Source organism: Beta vulgaris, chromosome 4 (assembly GCF_026745355.1).
Source record: "Beta vulgaris subsp. vulgaris cultivar EL10 chromosome 4, EL10.2, whole genome shotgun sequence".
Lineage (NCBI taxonomy): Eukaryota > Viridiplantae > Streptophyta > Magnoliopsida > Caryophyllales > Amaranthaceae > Beta > Beta vulgaris.
Window position 1 is genome coordinate 60,052,122 of NC_079205.1, and position 18,569 is coordinate 60,070,690.

At 33.7% G+C, this 18,569-nt stretch overlaps 1 protein-coding gene across 1 annotated transcript; it reads left to right on the forward strand.

Moving 5' to 3' along the window:
• The first annotated feature begins 16,799 nt into the window (after nt 1-16,799).
• LOC104890325 (UDP-glycosyltransferase 79B6) lies at nt 16,800-18,445 on the forward strand. The gene has a single exon (XM_010675765.3). The coding sequence runs from the start codon at nt 16,877-16,879 to the stop codon at nt 18,251-18,253; it is 1,377 nt and encodes a 458-aa protein (XP_010674067.1). The 5' UTR covers nt 16,800-16,876; the 3' UTR covers nt 18,254-18,445.
• Nucleotides 18,446-18,569: the final 124 nt, after the last annotated feature.

Below are 18,569 nucleotides of genomic sequence, written 5' to 3' on the forward strand. Positions count from 1 at the left end.
CAGTTCTTGTTTGATCTTAACATGTGTGATTTGGAAAGAAAATCAGGCTTCACGTAGGAAATACTTCTACATGAAGATTTAGAACTTTTTTTTAAAATGTAAGATGAAAAGTATTGGGAGATTTTCCGCATGAGGGGTTGCAACTTGCAAATACGTCGATAACAAGGATAGATAACAAGGATAGAGTGTAAAGCTGAATTAGTTTAATACTACAATGTTCAATTATGAAAGATAAATTTACTAAATGATCAACATTTACGATCTAATTTGCTACTTTGTTAGCCTCATAGACCGCAAAGGTTTCTTTAATAGGATATTTCGTTTGTGAAGGATGCTACTCTCCATTTCATTTTGATCTACACACTTTGATATTTTACACTATTCACAAATTTCACTTTGACCATCATTTGTGATTTATACGCGGATGAAAATATAGTCATGTGAGATCTTGTTAGATTCATTATAACATATATTTTATTAATATGTACTTTTTATAATTTTTACAAATACAAAATTAAAGATTTATGTCCTCTAAGTTTTACATTGACATGCGTAAAAAGTGTAAGTGTGTAGATTAAAATGAAACGAAGGGAGTACTTTAGAACATGGTTTACTAATAAAAGACTAATCAAAATATTTATTTTGATATATTTCTTGTGCGTATTTATAACCACATAAAAGCATTTGAGTTCCCTTTTCTTTTCTTTTTCCTCCTAATTGAATTCCATGGTAAAATTACTAATTAGTTAGGCATCTTCAGTAGGTTTGATTTTTGTATAGTCTACAATAATATTATAAGGGAGAAAATGGCAAGTGTTATATACTTGAGTCTTATATGGTTTGTCATAATTTACAAAAATTTTAACCATATTTTCCTCTTTGTAGTTCAATTTAGATTAAGTAGACGATTCAATTTGTGTCACAAGACTGAATTTTCTCACAACATGATCTTTGTGATCAATGTCTTTTTGGGAAAATTGATCCTTAGGGAATTTCTCAAATAAGAGGAGTTACTATAAAATTAGGTCAAACCTTAAAGATAACTTAAGAAGTTTCCCATAAGTTGTTGGCATTCTTTGATGGAGAGAGGATTGACAAAATTAATGGATTGCCTTCTCAAATAAGCTCTTTATACTGTTTGCTAGGTAGCGTGTCAATAGAGTAGATTATTCCAAGACCGCTCCTAAATTCAGCATTTTGAATATAGCTGTTTGATATCTCTTGTAAAATGACAACCAAGGCCTGCCATAATTACAACTAGTTTTCTATGCACGCGATGTGTTTGGGTTTATTCTTAATAAATTTCATCAAAATATAGTTGTAGAAGTGTGATTTGTAATTATTGTTATACAAACTACTGTAATCTATTAAGTTTTTAGAAATTGAGATAAACATTTAGATGTAAAGTTTTATAGTCAAATTAAATTTGTATTTTTTATTTATTGAGTAGCCATTTTTCTCATTATGTCAAGTTACTTTATTAATGCTTATTTAGTTTATTATTGAAAATTTTGACCCATCTTTAAATTAGGAAAGGATATAATTATACAAAATATAAATATCCAATTAAGTATATATATTTAGCTAAGGATAAAAAAGACATTGTATTGGGGGACACCATAGCTTCCCCTTGGCTTATATAATAGAGATATGAAGGTATCATTCAGCGTTGAATAAACTGGCCGGTGATGACAAATAGTAGAAGAAAGAAGATGAAGAATCAATTACAAGGGACAAGAGTGTAGCATTTAGATTGTTATGTACTCCATCAAAGAGACTTGAGGGTTGAGAGAGAAGTTTGTTAACAAATAACAATTCTTATAATCAAATTAGCCAAATGAAAGGAGGGTAAAAGAGTGTCAATATAGATTCTTGCTGAGGACATATTGCTCCAACTTTTTGTATGTGATTAGATGACTCACCATAAATGATCGTTTGGGCCTTCCCTTTAAATGTGTAATTGTCTAGTGGGCCCTAAGTGCTCCAACTTGTTTGTTCATAAGATGGCTCACCAAAAATAATCGTATGGGCCTCTAGTAGAAATGTGTATTTGTGTAAGGAGATACCTTTTATGTTATTTTTCTTCATTCAATACATACATGTATACTGAAGTATGAGGGTGAAGGATAGCCTAATGGTTAGAGGCTTAGAGCTTTCCTCCGGATTCTTGGAGGTCCTAGGATCGATTACAAAAAAAATTCTCAATAAACCATTGATAAAAGAGTTGATAATATGTATTAAATTTTTGCTTGGATAAAATGTTTATACCGGTGGAAACCAAGTAAATAAGGAAAAGTTAAGGAAAAAAAAAGAAAACAATAAAAAGGTTAACTTAATTTTTTTAATCACACAATTATGATAGATATTAGAATGAAAAATGTTGAATAAAATATGACAAATGTTATAAATGATATTTTTTATATGTATCTAATTTATTCCTAATTTCCAAGTCTTGTTTAACATTAACTTGCTATTATCACGAGGCTCAAGAATTAAGAGGGTAGAAATATTTCATATATTTTTTTTTGGGAAGGAAAATGCCTCCTTAATTACTCATTATTCTACTAAATATAGGCTTGGGGTATTCAGCTATGTAAATAACTTTCTTCCCTTTGTAATACTTTTTTGAGCTAAACAACTATATTTCTTCTAATTCTTATAATTTTCTATTTCTCATAGAATTTTATGTCAGCCAAAGAAGTATAAATTGTACAAAAAAGTAGTAATTCGAACCTACAAGTCACAGCGCGTGTGTAATTCAACATGATGATCAGATGATGATCACTAATAAGTTTATGTAGCATTGAATTAGGTAATTATCATAAAGACTTGGCTCAATTAGCTTCTCTTACCTAACATTCTAAAGGTATGAGGCTCATATCTTACCTTGTCAAGTGAGGATAATCGAGTGTGGGGATCTTGTTCCCCCCTCCTTCCCTCCCTCCCAACTTCGAGCTGTCTATCCTATTAATATTAAACTAACAAGTCGTAAATTCAGACCCTCTTTAGTATTTACCATTGAACTAAAATTACAGTCTTACATAAGAAAGATTTTCCTAAGAGTGCCAAGAAAACAACAAAGGGGATAAAAGAAAACAAAGAAAAGAAAAGCCAAACAACACTTGTGAGTTGTGACTTGTACCAAAATGAGGAATCAAATCTACCTAGGGACTCAGCTTGCCTTGCCTAAAAGAAGCACAAACTTCCTCGACAACAATGATCATACATACACCTCTTGCTCAGTTACTTCCTCTCATCTCCAAATTAATCAAAATCTTTGCTTCCACACGCAACCTACCGGACCCCTTTTCAAAGATCAAATGCTATACATCGTTCATGTTTCCCCTCCAAAATATTTTTACTTCTATGCATCGCCATACATTAATCACTTTTTATCCATTAGTCAAAATTTTGTCATTGAAGAAGTAATTGCATACATGAAAATGTCCATGACTATTTTTTGGTGGGTGCACGCTTCTAGGGTAGTACGCAAAGTTATAAATCATACCACCTTATTTTAGCTCCATTATTTTGACTTTTGAGTTATATATTTATATAATTTTAAAACTTGAACCACTTTATATTTTTTCTAAATAAAAAACTTATAAACACTTAATTTTTTCTTAAATAACCATTTTATATAGTTATATGACTATTTTTACATTACCACTAACTAGTGGATTTACTAAGAAAATATGAAATATTACATGTGAGAAGGATGTTAGATATATCTCAAAATTAGGGGTGTTAATGAGTCAAGATAGCTCGCAAACTATAAGAGCTCGGCTTGGTCAAAACTCGGCTCGAGAGGACTCGACTCGAGTTCGGGATATGGCTCGAGACCTTGACGAGCCGAGCTTGCACCTTTTTATGTTCGGGTCGAAAGTTCGTGGATAAGCTCGAAAATGTTTTATATAGTTTTTATGTAAAATAGTAATGTCCCATATTGATAAAGAAAGTAAACACTAACCTTGTTTTCTCTATATAATCTTATTACCATTTACGTCTTTAACTCTACTTCTTGTTTGATTTGTGTTATTTTATAATGTTGGACCATATATGAAGTCCTCCATTTGTAAATATAGAATTCATTCTTCTACTATAATTCAATAACTTACAAGTATGTATATACACAAATCTTGGAGAAACGAGCAATACTTGGCAGCAAGGCCACCAACATTTGCAAATAGTAGTATAATAGAACATGCAACAAATGCACCTCCTCTTGCTGTACAGAATTATTTTGTTCGGATTTTATAAATCCTGCATTGGAGAGGAAGCAAGAGAACATTACATTTGCAAATATAACTGTAAACGAGCATGCAGCAACTCCGCTCCTCTTAACTCTTGTTGTAGCGTCAATAGCGTAATCTTCTGTTGGGATTTTAAAAATCACACATCGGAGAGGAAGTAAGAGTAATAAGGGAACTGATGTATTATAAAGGCTTGTATATAGTAGGGTGCAGTGTATGGAATTATGGATGTTGGGCCTTGTATATTTAATGATGATTAACCTATCATCCATTTTTATCAAGAGTTTGACAAGATTTCATTAGATTGTACCTATATCAAAGCCTGGTGAATATGGGTTAAGTTAGAATTTTTTTTTATTAGTTAGAATTTTTTTTTATTGTTTTAAATTTCGAGTTCTCAAGCCGAGCATGAATCTTTGAGCTCAACGAGCTTCAAGCTTGAGCGAGCTCAACCTCAACCATTCTCGAGCGGAGCTTGGACATATTTGGTCTCGCTTTGGTTCGTTAACACCCTACTCAAAATATATCTTTATAACTGTCAAATTGATTTTTAAAAATAATATTTATAAATAGATGATTGAAGATCAAATTTGTTCGTCAATTGACAAACATAAAAGTTAAAGTATTGCCGAAAGAAGAAAGTCTCTGTACAATTTTGTTTTAATATTCTTAAGGAAATACAGGGAACCTTTTGGTAAGAAGAAAGACCATATTGGACCAGCACCTCTAACAGGTTAGCCAACCTAGCTACACAGGTTAACGCTTGAGATAGGGGGTATAAAGGAATCCCTACTCTCAAGCACAAGTATGTAATTAGGTTCGAATTTGTGACTTTAAAGTCACAAGGTGAGTTCCCCCACCACCTCCACCAAGCAACTGGTATTACAAAATGCTATATACTTGCAACGCTTTGCACCATCCCTAATCTAAAACTATACTACATCTACCTTCCAAAAAATTGTTACATACTTCCTCTTTTTTTTTTTTTATCATTCTCACTTTTCTGTATGCGTCTCCCAACGCACTTCTTTGAACTTAAATATCTTTCATTATATATTAGTAAAAATTATAACGATTGAATATTAATAATGAACTAACTGAGACGAATCTAACAAGACCCCACATGACTATATTTTTTCTTATAAATTGAATTTTTTTGAAAAGATTCTCTCTAAGTATGAATAGTGTCAAGATTCCAAATGAGAAAGATAAAAAAACAGAAGTACTACTTACCTTTCCACTACCTAACGTGTTGGTCCAATTTTGTTGTTTTCTTCTCGCTTCTATGTTGCTTCACCAATGTAACCAAATTCGAAACCTACCACATTTGAGTCCACTCCCATATAAAAGTTGGGCTTATACTTAACAAGTCTCATCTAAAACTTGTTATTAACAATATTTGACTTTGATCATAATATAAGATTACTTTGGTTCGATCCTCAATATGAACTACTCAAGTAGTCATTTTCTCATCAAAATATAAGATTATCTTGATCCGATCCTCTATATAAACTACAAATAATCATTTTCATTTACTTTGTTCGATCTACTCCAATCCAAACAAGTTTTGAATCTCGAAAACATGTTGATACTCCACTTGTTACCATAAAATAACCACAAAATTGAAGTGTAATTACATTAAAAATTGTCTTTCGACGATGATTAACAATGATAAAAAAAAAAGTGAGTAAGGTAGAACCGCTGAGAATAAGAAATGTGTACGTACGTACATTACAATTACAACTACAACATAGAGGTACCAATACAATTTTATAAATATCAAAATGAAGTCAAATCTAGCGGTGAGTGATGCAAAGAGCAAGCAAGACATACAAATTGGATAAAATTGGGACATTTGAATTGACACTCACTACCAGTAGTAGACTAGAAGTAATAGTCTCCAGCAAATCTCTTGCATTTAAAGTCGATATATGAGTGTTTAGCACGCAAATGTGCAACTCGATCACTACACACTCAAATACTATCAAATATCATATCCCTTTGTCATGCAAGCTAGTAAAAAAAGTTAAAAAACCCAAAACAATATATAATCCCCTTAACTTTGCATTAATAGACCTAGCTTCAACACTTCTTGTCAGTCTATTTATGATAATGCCATAAAATAAAATAAAAATTGCTTTCTCTAGTATTGGGGTTCACTTGATTTCAATCTAATTTAACATCAGAAAGTTTATATCTATAATATTCTATGTGTTTTTTTTCTTGTCAATTTAAGCTAAGCTATATATTTATCAATTTATCCGTATTTTTATATCAATTTACGTAATATTTTTTATTAGCATTTAACTTTTCATATCATCAGTTTATAAACATCATCATCAATTTAAAGATATTTTTCCAATCAGTTTATAGGCATAAATTATAGTTTATTGGTTTAAACCTGATATCAGCTAGAGATAATCATGGGCCGGACCAGGCCTTAAAAAGTTGTCCATTGATCGGGCCGGGCCAAAATTTTGTGCCCAAAACCCGCTTTTTCGGGCCAAAATGAACGGGTTTCACGAGCCAAAAAAAAAATAGCCTAAAAAAGTTATTTTTGGTTTGCCCAAAGCAAAAAAAAATCACCGGCCGACCGCAGACCCAAAAATTCTGCCCCAAAACCGGACCGGGTCAAAATAATCAGCTATAATATCAGCCCATATTCCATAAGCATAAGCTCTCAATTATTATGCCATGACAATATCAATTTATATACTACTAGTTCATTTCAATTAGTTTAATTTCATAATAATTTATTCAATTTAACTCACTTAAGTTTATTAAGACAAAAAGATCGGGACATAAGTCTTAGACAACCATCTACCAAGTAGTACCAATGCTACCTACCTTGATAACCTAACTAGATTGGATAGTGTGTGATTATGTTAATTTGAAGGGAATGATGATGCATAGCATAGGACAGCAACATTAGCACGCGCCCTTAAAAGATTGGTCATTCCAAGACTCCATCCATACAATTTTAACTCTCTCTTTCTTCCTCCCTATATAAAGGAGGTTCGTAACTTCTAAACTTGCATTGTCATATACAAAGTTCAGTTTCAGTTATCAAACGAGTGAATGGCTCGTGCTGGAGAAGCAGGGCACGTGCAATCTCTTTGCTGTTTTCTAAACATAATTCATGAGTTTTGCACGTGCTCCCCTTCTCCAACATGAATCCTTTCACTCTTCTTCTGCATGAATATATCATATATGTTCTTCAAGATAATGCATGGTAGAGTTCACAAACTCATGGAAACTACTGCTTTAATGAGGTTAATTTGGTAATTTTACTCTCTTTAAACTTTTGTTTTTCATATATGCTAGCTAATAATTACACATACATTTTCTCCAAACAATAACACAAGTTTTTACATCTTTAAACATATGTTCTGCTTCTTTTTTCTTCTTCTTATTTTTATATATGCTACATTTTCTCTCAACAAGTTTTTAACAATACACATTTTTAAGCTTTTCTTTTACCTTTTTCTTTTTCGATCCTTGATTTACTAAAGTATTCTCTAGGATAGTAAAATAACAACTTTACCTTAAGTGACTTTATAGTACGCCTTGTTCTTTTAGATTTATTTTCAATTTAGTTTTAGCCGGTCCAAAAGTAACTAAACGTTCGTGATGTGAGAAAGACACCTATAGAGTAATTCTTTTATTATGAAGATGATTTTTGCAGAATTATCTCCACGCATAATTGACTTGTATTATTGCACTTTGTCCTCCCATTCTATCTCCTTTTTTTAGAGGAACTTTATCCAATGAATAGTATTTAGACTTTCAGGAATTGTAATTGCATTTTATCAATTGAGGGTTTTCTCCCTTTTTCGTAAAAATCAGGTGATTCCAAAATTGGTTTGCAAATAAGTACAATAGAACCAGTTCACAATAATAGCTAAGAATTAAGAAAGACATTAATTAGCAAGACAATTATTTACATGAAAATTCAATTTTTATCCCTTGACGAATTACTAATCCCACAGAAGTTATTCTTCTGAACTTTTAATTAGATAAGCAAAATAATGCAAAACACCCTTACAATAACAGAATAACTACATAAAATATCAAGTTTCATTGGAAATCCCAAACTAATAAATGATTGTTTTACCCACTAGTGCACCCAATTCTGCTTATTTAGATATTCAATATAGAAGTATATGTTAAGTTAGGCTAAACTAAGCTAAGTTAAATAAAAATAATAGTGATTTCTAGGTGAAAAAGAACATACTCAGCTACTAAATGCATTTCATTTTTATTCGTTGTGCATGTTTGATTATTTTTCACAGTGATCAATGTACATCTATATTCAATAATACTAAGATCAGTTTGCTAACACGCACAAAGATGTTAATTAATACATGCAAATTAAAGGTACGCACATACGACCATGGTCATATATTCAACTTAACTCATGCAATTTATTAGCTTTATAGAGTAGATTAGACTACTCACTTGCTTCATTATTTATGTAAATTCATTTCTTATATCATCTTCTCCATACTTATGTTACACCTTATTCAAACTGAAGTCAACTAGAAAGAAAAAGATTGATATAATGGATCGTCTCGTTCATTTAGGCTTATTTTCAGTTCAATTCAATTTCTCGCAATCTAAAAGAACGAGGAAATAAAGTGTCAAACTGAGCTACCCACTAGCGTCCAGTTTGGGTACAGGGAGGAAAAAGATTTCCACAACACTACCAAAGAAAGCAATAAGGGTTAAAAAAAATTGAGAAAACATAGAAAGAGAAAAATAGATGGGAATGATGAGAGTGGCAGTGAAGTAGCAGAAGTATAGTAGATAACATCGTGAAGTACGGGGGAAAATCTGAAAAGCAAAAGAAAGTAAAAGGATTAAAATCTCTGCATTTTACAGAAGTAGAGTTACTGAGTTACTGTAGTATGTAGAAGTAACCCAAAAGTGTCTGAAAGTGAACTATTTACGTAAGGTTGACGAGTGTTTGATTTGGCAGTCAAGCTACTTGCGCTAAGATAGCGGGGGACTTCTCAGTTCAGTCAGACTCAGACCTTCTGATCTGTTTAATTTGTTTTTACTGTTTCACTGTTCATTAGGTGATTCATTCAATTATTACCATAAATGGAAATTTATATTCAGTATTTTTCTAAGATGAAAGTTTCTTTATACTTACTCCAATTATATAAGATGAAAGTTTCTTTATACTTACTCGAATTATAGATGTTTATCAAAGTAATACTTTCTCCGCTTAGAAATAGTTGTACTTTTTATATACTTCCTCCGTCCCAATTTATTTGCTACATTTTGCCATTAGGTGTGTCCCAATTTATTTGCTACATTTGCAAATATTTCCATATATAGTACATAGGTCCCACATTTTATTTACAAATTTGTCATCACTCCCTCCTTGTTGTTGTAAATATTTCCATATATAGTACATAGGTCCCACAATTTACCTATTTGTTTTTTTGTTAATTCTTGTTATGGCAATGGTCCCCACTCCCTCCTTGGTCTTTGTGATAAAGCAAATCTAGCAAATAAATTGGGACGGAGGGAGTAGTGTTTATTATTCACATCTTCCATTTTGATTGTCTTTGTTGATTCATATTTTAGAAAAAACATAATCAGATGAGATCTTGTTAGATTTGTCTTAATGTATATTATTTTAATATTAATTTTTTATATTTTTTACTTATTGATAATTAGAGATATTAATGTTTGAAATAATGCATTGACAAACGTGAAAATCTGAAATGGTGCAACTATTTTTAAATAGAGGAAGTACTTAGGTAAATTTGTGGACAACTGGACAATTACCAAATGCATAGAAGTTTCACTTTTCGAAAACAATAGCTCCTAATAAATTTTTCTGGAAATATTATATAATTTTTTTAAAAACTTTGATCCATCATCTCATTTCTTTTTATAATTATTGAAGATTAATTCAATTTTGGGAGGAGACTGATAAAAATAATTAAAACTTTTAATATTTTTTGCCTTTGTTAATCCATCTTGGGTGTATATGTATTACTCCCTCCGTTCCATAATATAGTGCCTATTTCATTTTTAGTGGTCAAACTTTAAAATCTTTGACCGAATATTCTCATTTGTATATATAAAAAAACATATTCATGTAGGATCTTGTTAGATTCGTCTCAATGTGTAGTTTCATAATATCAACTTTTTATATTTTTTTATCAATAAGGAATTGAAGATATTAAAGGTCAAAGTTACGTTTTGGAGACCGTGAAAAAAGAAACAAGCACTATATTATGGGACGGAGGGAGTAGTATATAGGAAAATTAACAATTAGGATAATTTTGAGCATGCTCCATCTTGCAAACTTGGGATTATTTCAAAATATATATGTTAAAGTTGGAATTAATTTGAAAAGGTGGGAGAAAGTCGAGGTCATTTATGCCCATTCATCCTTGATCTTTTGAAAAATATACAAGTAGTCCCTCCATTTCGTTTTTTCTTCCTGTTTGAAATTCTCTTGTGAGTGTCCCTTCAAAAAAAAAAAATTCTCTTGTGAGTGCGTGGAAATCGATCAAAATAGAATTTCGAATAACTCATTTTGTGAAAGGAATCCTAGATCATTGGATATAATTTTTTTGATAAATTAAATTTAATGAATTACATGGCGCCATATCAGCATATTCATTCAAATAACAAATGAAAACCTTCAATAGTTCCACACACGTCTTAGTGCATATATACATAAAGTTTTGTTTAATAAAAGAACAATGAAGTTGCTCATTTGGAGGCAGGTTAAAATGCATATATCTATCAAGGATCCAAAGTATTAATATACGCATTTAATATATACTTTAGCTTATATATACATTTTAATATTTTTGAAAATAGAGATTTTATCTTGTCTTTATTAAATAATTTTTCCCCATATATATATACATATAGAAATATAGATGAACAATTAAACAATGAAGTTGCTCATTTTTAAGTTGAATGCACCTATATATCGAGAATCTACGGTGTTAATATACACATTTAGGAGTAATATGTACTCTAAATCATATATTTTTTATTTTTTTTAACAACAGAGATAATATTATCTTGCCTTTAAATAATTTTTCTCAAACAAAGACCAATCTAATATTGTAGATTAGTTGGTTAATTCATTTATAATTCAAATAAGAGGATACATTGCATGTAGTAGCATGATAATTTTTTACCTTGAATATTAGAATATATATAGATTTACGACATTTTTAACAACCTTTTGGTAGTGGTACCAATCAGGAAAGATTTATAAGGCAATTTGTTAATAAAAGAAGGTAATTTTTATAAATTTATTATCAATTGCAAATGAGGGGTTAGGCTAGGAAAACAAATGTAGGAAGATGTTATTTATGTTTGCTAGCTACTCTCCTTAATATTATTATTCTTCGAAGATTTTCCTATTTGCATTTTAAGGACTTTTCGATAAACTCATTTGACTATTAATATCATCTTTTATATAATTTTAAATATTATGTAAAATTGATTTATAGACAATAGATATATAGATACGATCCCAACAAAATAAACATAACATGATAATAATAAATTCACTTCTATAAATTGGGTTGACCTACACTTATTGCGTCACTCAAAGAGGGCCTTGCATTTTACAAGACCATAATCCTATCTAAATTTAGTAGAACTTAGGCTTTGACGTACTTTTTGGACTTATTTTCAATTCAGTTAAGCCCTATATATTCTTTTGAACTTATTTTCCGTTTAAGTTAGTTAATTTCAGTTAGTTTCCTCTCACAGTTTTCATTCAGTTCGATTTAGTTCAGTTGAGTTCAATTTCTCTCAGTCCAAAAGAACGGGCCTGACTCTCTTATGTTCAGCTCAGTTCAGTTACTCTCTTAGAGCACTCCCAATGGTGATATAATCCATCACCAAAATCAGAAATTTTGGGTTGAACAAAAAAAACATGCATCCCATTGGTGATACAAAACCTATCACCAAATGACAAATCATGTCATTGCTCACCATATGAAAAAACTCATCACCATGTGAACCGTGTAAATTGAAGACAAAAGGAGCATTGTCACACACAGTCAGCCAGTGGCAAGCTGCCACATGGCTACTGCTGTGTTTTTTTGGGAAATTTCGTGGAAATTTCCACGGAATTTCCCAGAAAATTCCTATTTCAAAAAAAATAAACCAAAATTCATATTTTTTTTCTCCTCTATAAAATGATACCCATATTGATATATTTCAGAACAAAAAAAAATACTTCTCCTCTTCACTTTTCTTTCTCTAAAAATATTTATACATCATTTTTCTCTATATTTTATACTAATAACCCAATAATGATAATTAATTTTTGATACTTAATTATTATAATTTTAAGTAATCATAAGATGATTCATTTTTATTTTTAATATATAAATTATATTATTAATTGAAGTAGGAAAGAGAAATAGGAGAGAGAAAGTTGAGGTAGAGTAGTGAAAAGTAGGAGAGATATACTGGAGTTTGATGGTTTTTTTGTTCATGAGTGGGGTGGAGGTGATACATTTGTTCCTGAAATGATCAAAACATGGGTAAGTAGGGAAATTTGGTGATCAAACCCATCACCATTAGGAATGCTCTTATACTACTATATGTTCAATTCAGTTCAGTTTCACGCAATTTAAAAGAACGAGACTTTAATGCATGGTACACACAACACAATACTTACCTTAATTTTTTTATCAAATTAACTAAAAAAACTCATGAAGAAAGATTGAGTACTCACTGAAAATCTCCATTACAAAAATATCACCCATAAGATTACTACAATCAGTCAATAGAATTTGATTAATTAACACACAAAGTGACACTGAAAAAATGTTATCCTTTAGAGTTGGTAACATCCTAAAAACTACCCATATTAGTGTAATTGTAAGAAGAAAAAAAGATGATACACTAAAAAATAAAAGTAAAAAGAAAGGAAACCTTAAAAGACAAGCAATGGTGTAAAGATGAGTCTGCAAAACAAATAAAACAGGAACAGAGGGAAAAAGTTGAAGTAAAAGGGGAAAGAAGAAGAGAATAAATCTCCAAGGACAAGAATGTGTTTGAACACGCAATGCACAGATATCTAAAACAACTAGAGACGAGAAAAGCTAGGCTTACTAGGCTGGGGTGCGTGACTTATAGAGGGACAGACAATTCTATTGAGTTTTTTGTAACTTGTGTTAGATTTATTCATTTGATTGTAAGCAAAAGGAAGGAAAGAAAGAAAAGAGTGACAAATGACAATGACAATGATAGTAGTCCCTATTGCTTACACTTACAGGATCATTTAAATCACCATCATGCAATGCCAATGCTCACACAAACGTCATCGATCCTCTTAAGTTATATATGTACTTTCTTGTTTCTTATTGTTTTCCTCATCTTATTGTTGCTTCTCTAAGGGTTTTGTTAGATGGGTAGCTAGTTTCATCTATTGGTAGAAGATAAAAAAATCAAAAGAGATTGTGAAAACCATGTCACCTAATAGGAAACGAAGCAATCTTATTATAAGAATGAGCGAAAGAGATTTAGTGTTATTATCATAATGTATTCTATTAATAAATGATTTTTTTTCGGTTTTTTCACCATATACCCCTGACAAATTTTTTTTTGCACCGTATACACTTTCAACTTTCCAAATTCATCATATACCCCTCACATTTCGAAAAATACATCAACTTACCCTTTTGACTAACGGTGTTAGACTTCCGTTAGTCATTAACCCCTAATCTCCCCTTAAATCATAATTAACTAACCTAAACCTAGAGGTGATCATGGGCCGGGCCGGGTTCGGGCCGGGCCGCGGCCAAAAAAATTTGCCCATTGGCCGGGCCTAAATTCGGGCCGAATTTTTGTGTCCAAAGCCCGCTATTTTGGGCCGGGCTTTTGCGGGCCAAAAAGGGCCGGGCCAAAAAAATAGACTAAAAAGTCGTTTTTAGCTTTCCCAAAACCCGCCCAAAAACAAAAAAAAAATGACCGGGCCGGGCCCGGCCCGGCCCGCGGGCCGAAAAATTCTGCCCAAAACCCGGCCCAAAAGCGGGCCGGGCCAAAATGATCACCTCTACCTAAACCTAACTAATCAAAAATCCTAACCCTAAAAGCCCATTAGCACCTACCCACCCCCAGCCCACTACCCCATTCCTATCCCCAGCCCACAGCCCACCCACCCCCTAATCCACCCTAACCCTAATCAGAACCACCACCTGACCCACCACCACCTGACCGGATTTTCGCACCCACCACCTGACCCACTGACAACCTGATCGGATTTTCGCACCCACCACCTAACCCACTGACCACCTAACCGGATTGTCACACAGCCTCAGCCCACAGCCCACCCACCCCTTCCCTTCCCCCTTCCCCCTTCCGCCACCCGCAGCGCATATCCCCCTCCCCTTATCCCGATTTCAGCCGGCATTCCCACCCCAACCCAGCCGGATTAGGATGCTGCGGGTTTTGCGATGCTGCGCGAAGGGGGGAGGGGGGCTGCGCAACGACGGGGAAAGGGGAGAGGGGGATGCGCGACGACGGGGAAAGGGAAGGGGGGATGCGCGACGACGGGGAAATGGAAGGGGGGATGCGCGACGACGGGGAAAGGGGAGGGGATGCGGGGAGGGTGGAGGGGGGGCGGGGTTGCAGGGGAGTGGGGAAGGGGTGGTGGTGAGGGGGTGATGTGGCAATGGGGTAAGGTGAGGGGGTGATGTGGCAGTGGGGGTAAGGTGAGGGGGTGATGTGGTAGTGGGGGTAAGGGTGGGGTGATGTGGCAGTAGAGGTTAGGGTTAGGGTTTAATTTAGGTTAGTTAATTAGGATTTAAGGGGAGATTAGAGGTTAATGACTAACGGAAGTCTAACACCGTTAGTCAAAAGGGTAAGTTGATGTATTTTTCGAAATGTGAGGGGTATATGATGAATTTGGAAAGTTGAAAGGGTATACGGTGCAAAAAAAAATTTGTCAGGTGTATATGGTGAAAAAACCGTTTTTTTTTCTTACCCCGGGCATAGCCCGGACCTAATAACTAGTTTCTTACATAAAAAGAAGAATTGCCTTAACAAAAAAACGAAGGAAGTACACTTTGCACCTCCAAATATTTATAATCACATAATTACTTTTGCTGTTAGGGTGTAGACAAAGGGTGAAGGAGTCTTGGGATGAGTTTTAATTTCCCAAACTCATCTTAAGACTCATGCGTGGGACCCACCAAGTACTTAACAACATTTTTTGGTTTCCCTTCCCCATTGTGCAACGTAAACCTGCAGTTTTTTTGTTTTGTTTTGTTTAAGCTCCAATCCAATGGTAATATATTATTTCTTCTATAAATACTATGTGTGTTGTTTCTAATTTTTTTATACTCTCCCAAATCCATAATTTTTTTTTTCCTTTAACTAATTATTTATTGGTAATAATTTTAATTTATTACATTTTCATAATATAATGGTATTGAAAACAAAAAAATAATTAGAATACATAAAATAAAGTGAAGTGAGTCTAGAGATAATCTGAGGGATATAGTATAAAATTGGAATGAGTTTGAAGTGAGTCTGTAGAATTAAAAAGTAGTGAAAAGGTGATGTGGCACAGTCTGAAGTTTGGGGGTGAGTCCGAGGAATATTCACACCCTTATGGCATACTTTATTACCATTATATCCTAGTCTACCTCGCTTTATCTCACTTTTTCTTTTTTCTTTTCTTGAAGAAAGGCATACAATTTATTTTTCCTTATTTTACCGCACGTTATTTCTCTCGTCTTTCCTTAAAATTACTCTCTCTGTTTTAAAATATAAGGCATTTACGCTTCACAAAAATTTACTTTGACCATAAATTTCTCGCAAATATGATAAATAAAAATTATACCATTGGATTCGTTTTGAAAAATACTATAATAATATTATTTTTTAAAATTTTCTATCAACATAAATTGAGAGTAATTAACGGTCAAAGTTCGACCTCGAACATCGTACGTGCCTTATAGTGTGAAACGGATGTGTCTACACTAATTATAGCTGTAAAAAGGGTCATGAAGGTAATAATTAAATATGTAATTTTAAAAATTAGAAAAGGGTGTTACTTTAGATAGACATATTGTTACGCATAACTATATGCCTTTTATTATATTATATGGTTACTTTTTTGTAACTATATATCTTTCTCATTTAAAATCTTGGAACTCATAATTTGAGAAAATCTTATGAATTTTTTTCGATATATAAGAAAAAAAAATATAATCATACGAGGCGTTATTTGATTCGTTTCAATGAGGAATTTATTAAAATTCAATTGTTGTAATTTTTACTAATATATAATGAAAAAATTTTAACGTCAAAGACGTGTATTGACAAACGTGCACAATAAATACATACAAATAAAAAGATAGAGTTGGAGTAATGATGAAAATGTATGATATAAATTAATAAGATTGAAATTGAGAATAGCAAATAAGAAGTTTACTAAGTTGAGGAGTACATGAATATTTTTTACCATATATGATTACACAAAAAGCGTGACAATATCCTTCCATAAAACAAGTGATTGAGTGGAGGAGGGAAAGCTACCTCCCTAAAGCTCTCACAATCTCATCTCTATAAATATTGTTAGGGGAAACTAATCTGCAATATTTGCCAAAAAAATGGGTAAACAACTGCATATAGTAATGTTTCCATGGTTTGCCATAGGACATATGACCCCATTTCTCCACCTCTCTAACAAACTAGCTGAATATGGCCACAAGATCACCTTCTTGATCCCAAAAAAAGCCAAACACCAACTTGAACACTTACTACTTTACCCTTCCCTCATCACTCTCCACCCCATCACAATCCCTCACGTCCACCCTCTTCCACCCGGCATCGAAACCGCCTCCGAAATCCCCTTGCACCTTAACAACCACCTCGCCACCGCCCTTGATCTCACCCGTCCTGAGGTCGAGTCTTTTATCATAACCCTACAGCCTAAGCCTCATGTTCTCTTTTATGACATGGCGTATTGGGTTCCTGAGATCGCTTCTAAGCTACAAATTAAGTCCGTTTGTTACAATGTGGTGTGTGCTGCTTCCTTAGCGATCGCCTTGGTCCCAGCCCTTAACGTGGGCCGGTACCAACCCTTTACCGAGGAGGATGTAGCTAAGCCTCCGCCAGGCTACCCGTCCTCGAACGTCGTCTTCCATGGTCCGGAGGCCCGTAGTTTGCTCTTCTTAGGGTTAGAATTTGGCAGCGGGCTCACCTTCTACGACCGAATGTCAACAGCATTGAAGTCCTGTGATGCCATTGCAATTAGGACCTGCCGTGAGATCGAAGATAACTTTTGCAATTACATTTCATCCCAATACAACAAGCCCGTGCTCCTCACAGGCCCGGTTCTCCCAGAGACCAACAACAACAACCCCTTGGAAGCCCGATGGGCCGAGTGGTTGAGCCGATTCGAGCCGAACTCTGTTGTGTTTTGCGCCTTTGGGAGCCAGTTCATTCTTGAGAAAGATCAGTTTCAGGAGCTACTACTTGGGTTTGAAATGACAATGGTACCTTTCCTAGTGGCATTAAAGCCACCCCAGGGATGCGGCTCCGTCGAGGAAGCGCTACCCGAGGGGTTCAAGGAGAGAGTAGGAGAAAGAGGGGTGGTTCATGGTGGTTGGGTACAACAACCACTAATACTGGCGCACCCCTCAGTTGGGTGCTTTGTGAACCATTGTGGGTTCGGTTCAATGTGGGAAAGTTTGATGGCCGAGAGTCAGATAGTGATGGTGCCGCAGTTGGGTGATCAGATTTTAAACACAAGGTTGATGAGCGGCGAGCTTGTGGTGGGTGTGGAGGTGGAGAGAACGGAGAATGGGTGGGTGTCTAAGGAAAGCTTGTGTAAGGCTATTAAATCAGTGATGGGTGAAGATAGTGAAGTAGGGTGTTTGGTTAGAAATAACCATGCTAATTGGAGACAAATTATGGTTAGCCAAGGATTTATGAGGGGTTATATTGATAGTTTTGTTAAGGATTTGGAGTTGCTCATGGGATAATTCACAAACTCATGTATGTGTTGTTGATTAGAAAATAAATGTTTACTTCTTTATGTTTTATAATTTCTACAGTAGTGCTTGTATTTTTAAGGTCAAATATTATAAAGTAATCATAAATTATCTTTATTATATATGAAAAAACAGATTCGTAAAATATTATTAAATTTATATCAATGTATAGCTTTTAATTGTTGAGAATTAATTCAAATTCTTGGCCCATTAACTATGATGTTTGGTCTCTTGTCAGTTACAAAATTTAAGGTGTTTAATAAGGGGTTATTTAGTTGATGTTCATGAGGTCATTAGTGAGTGTCAT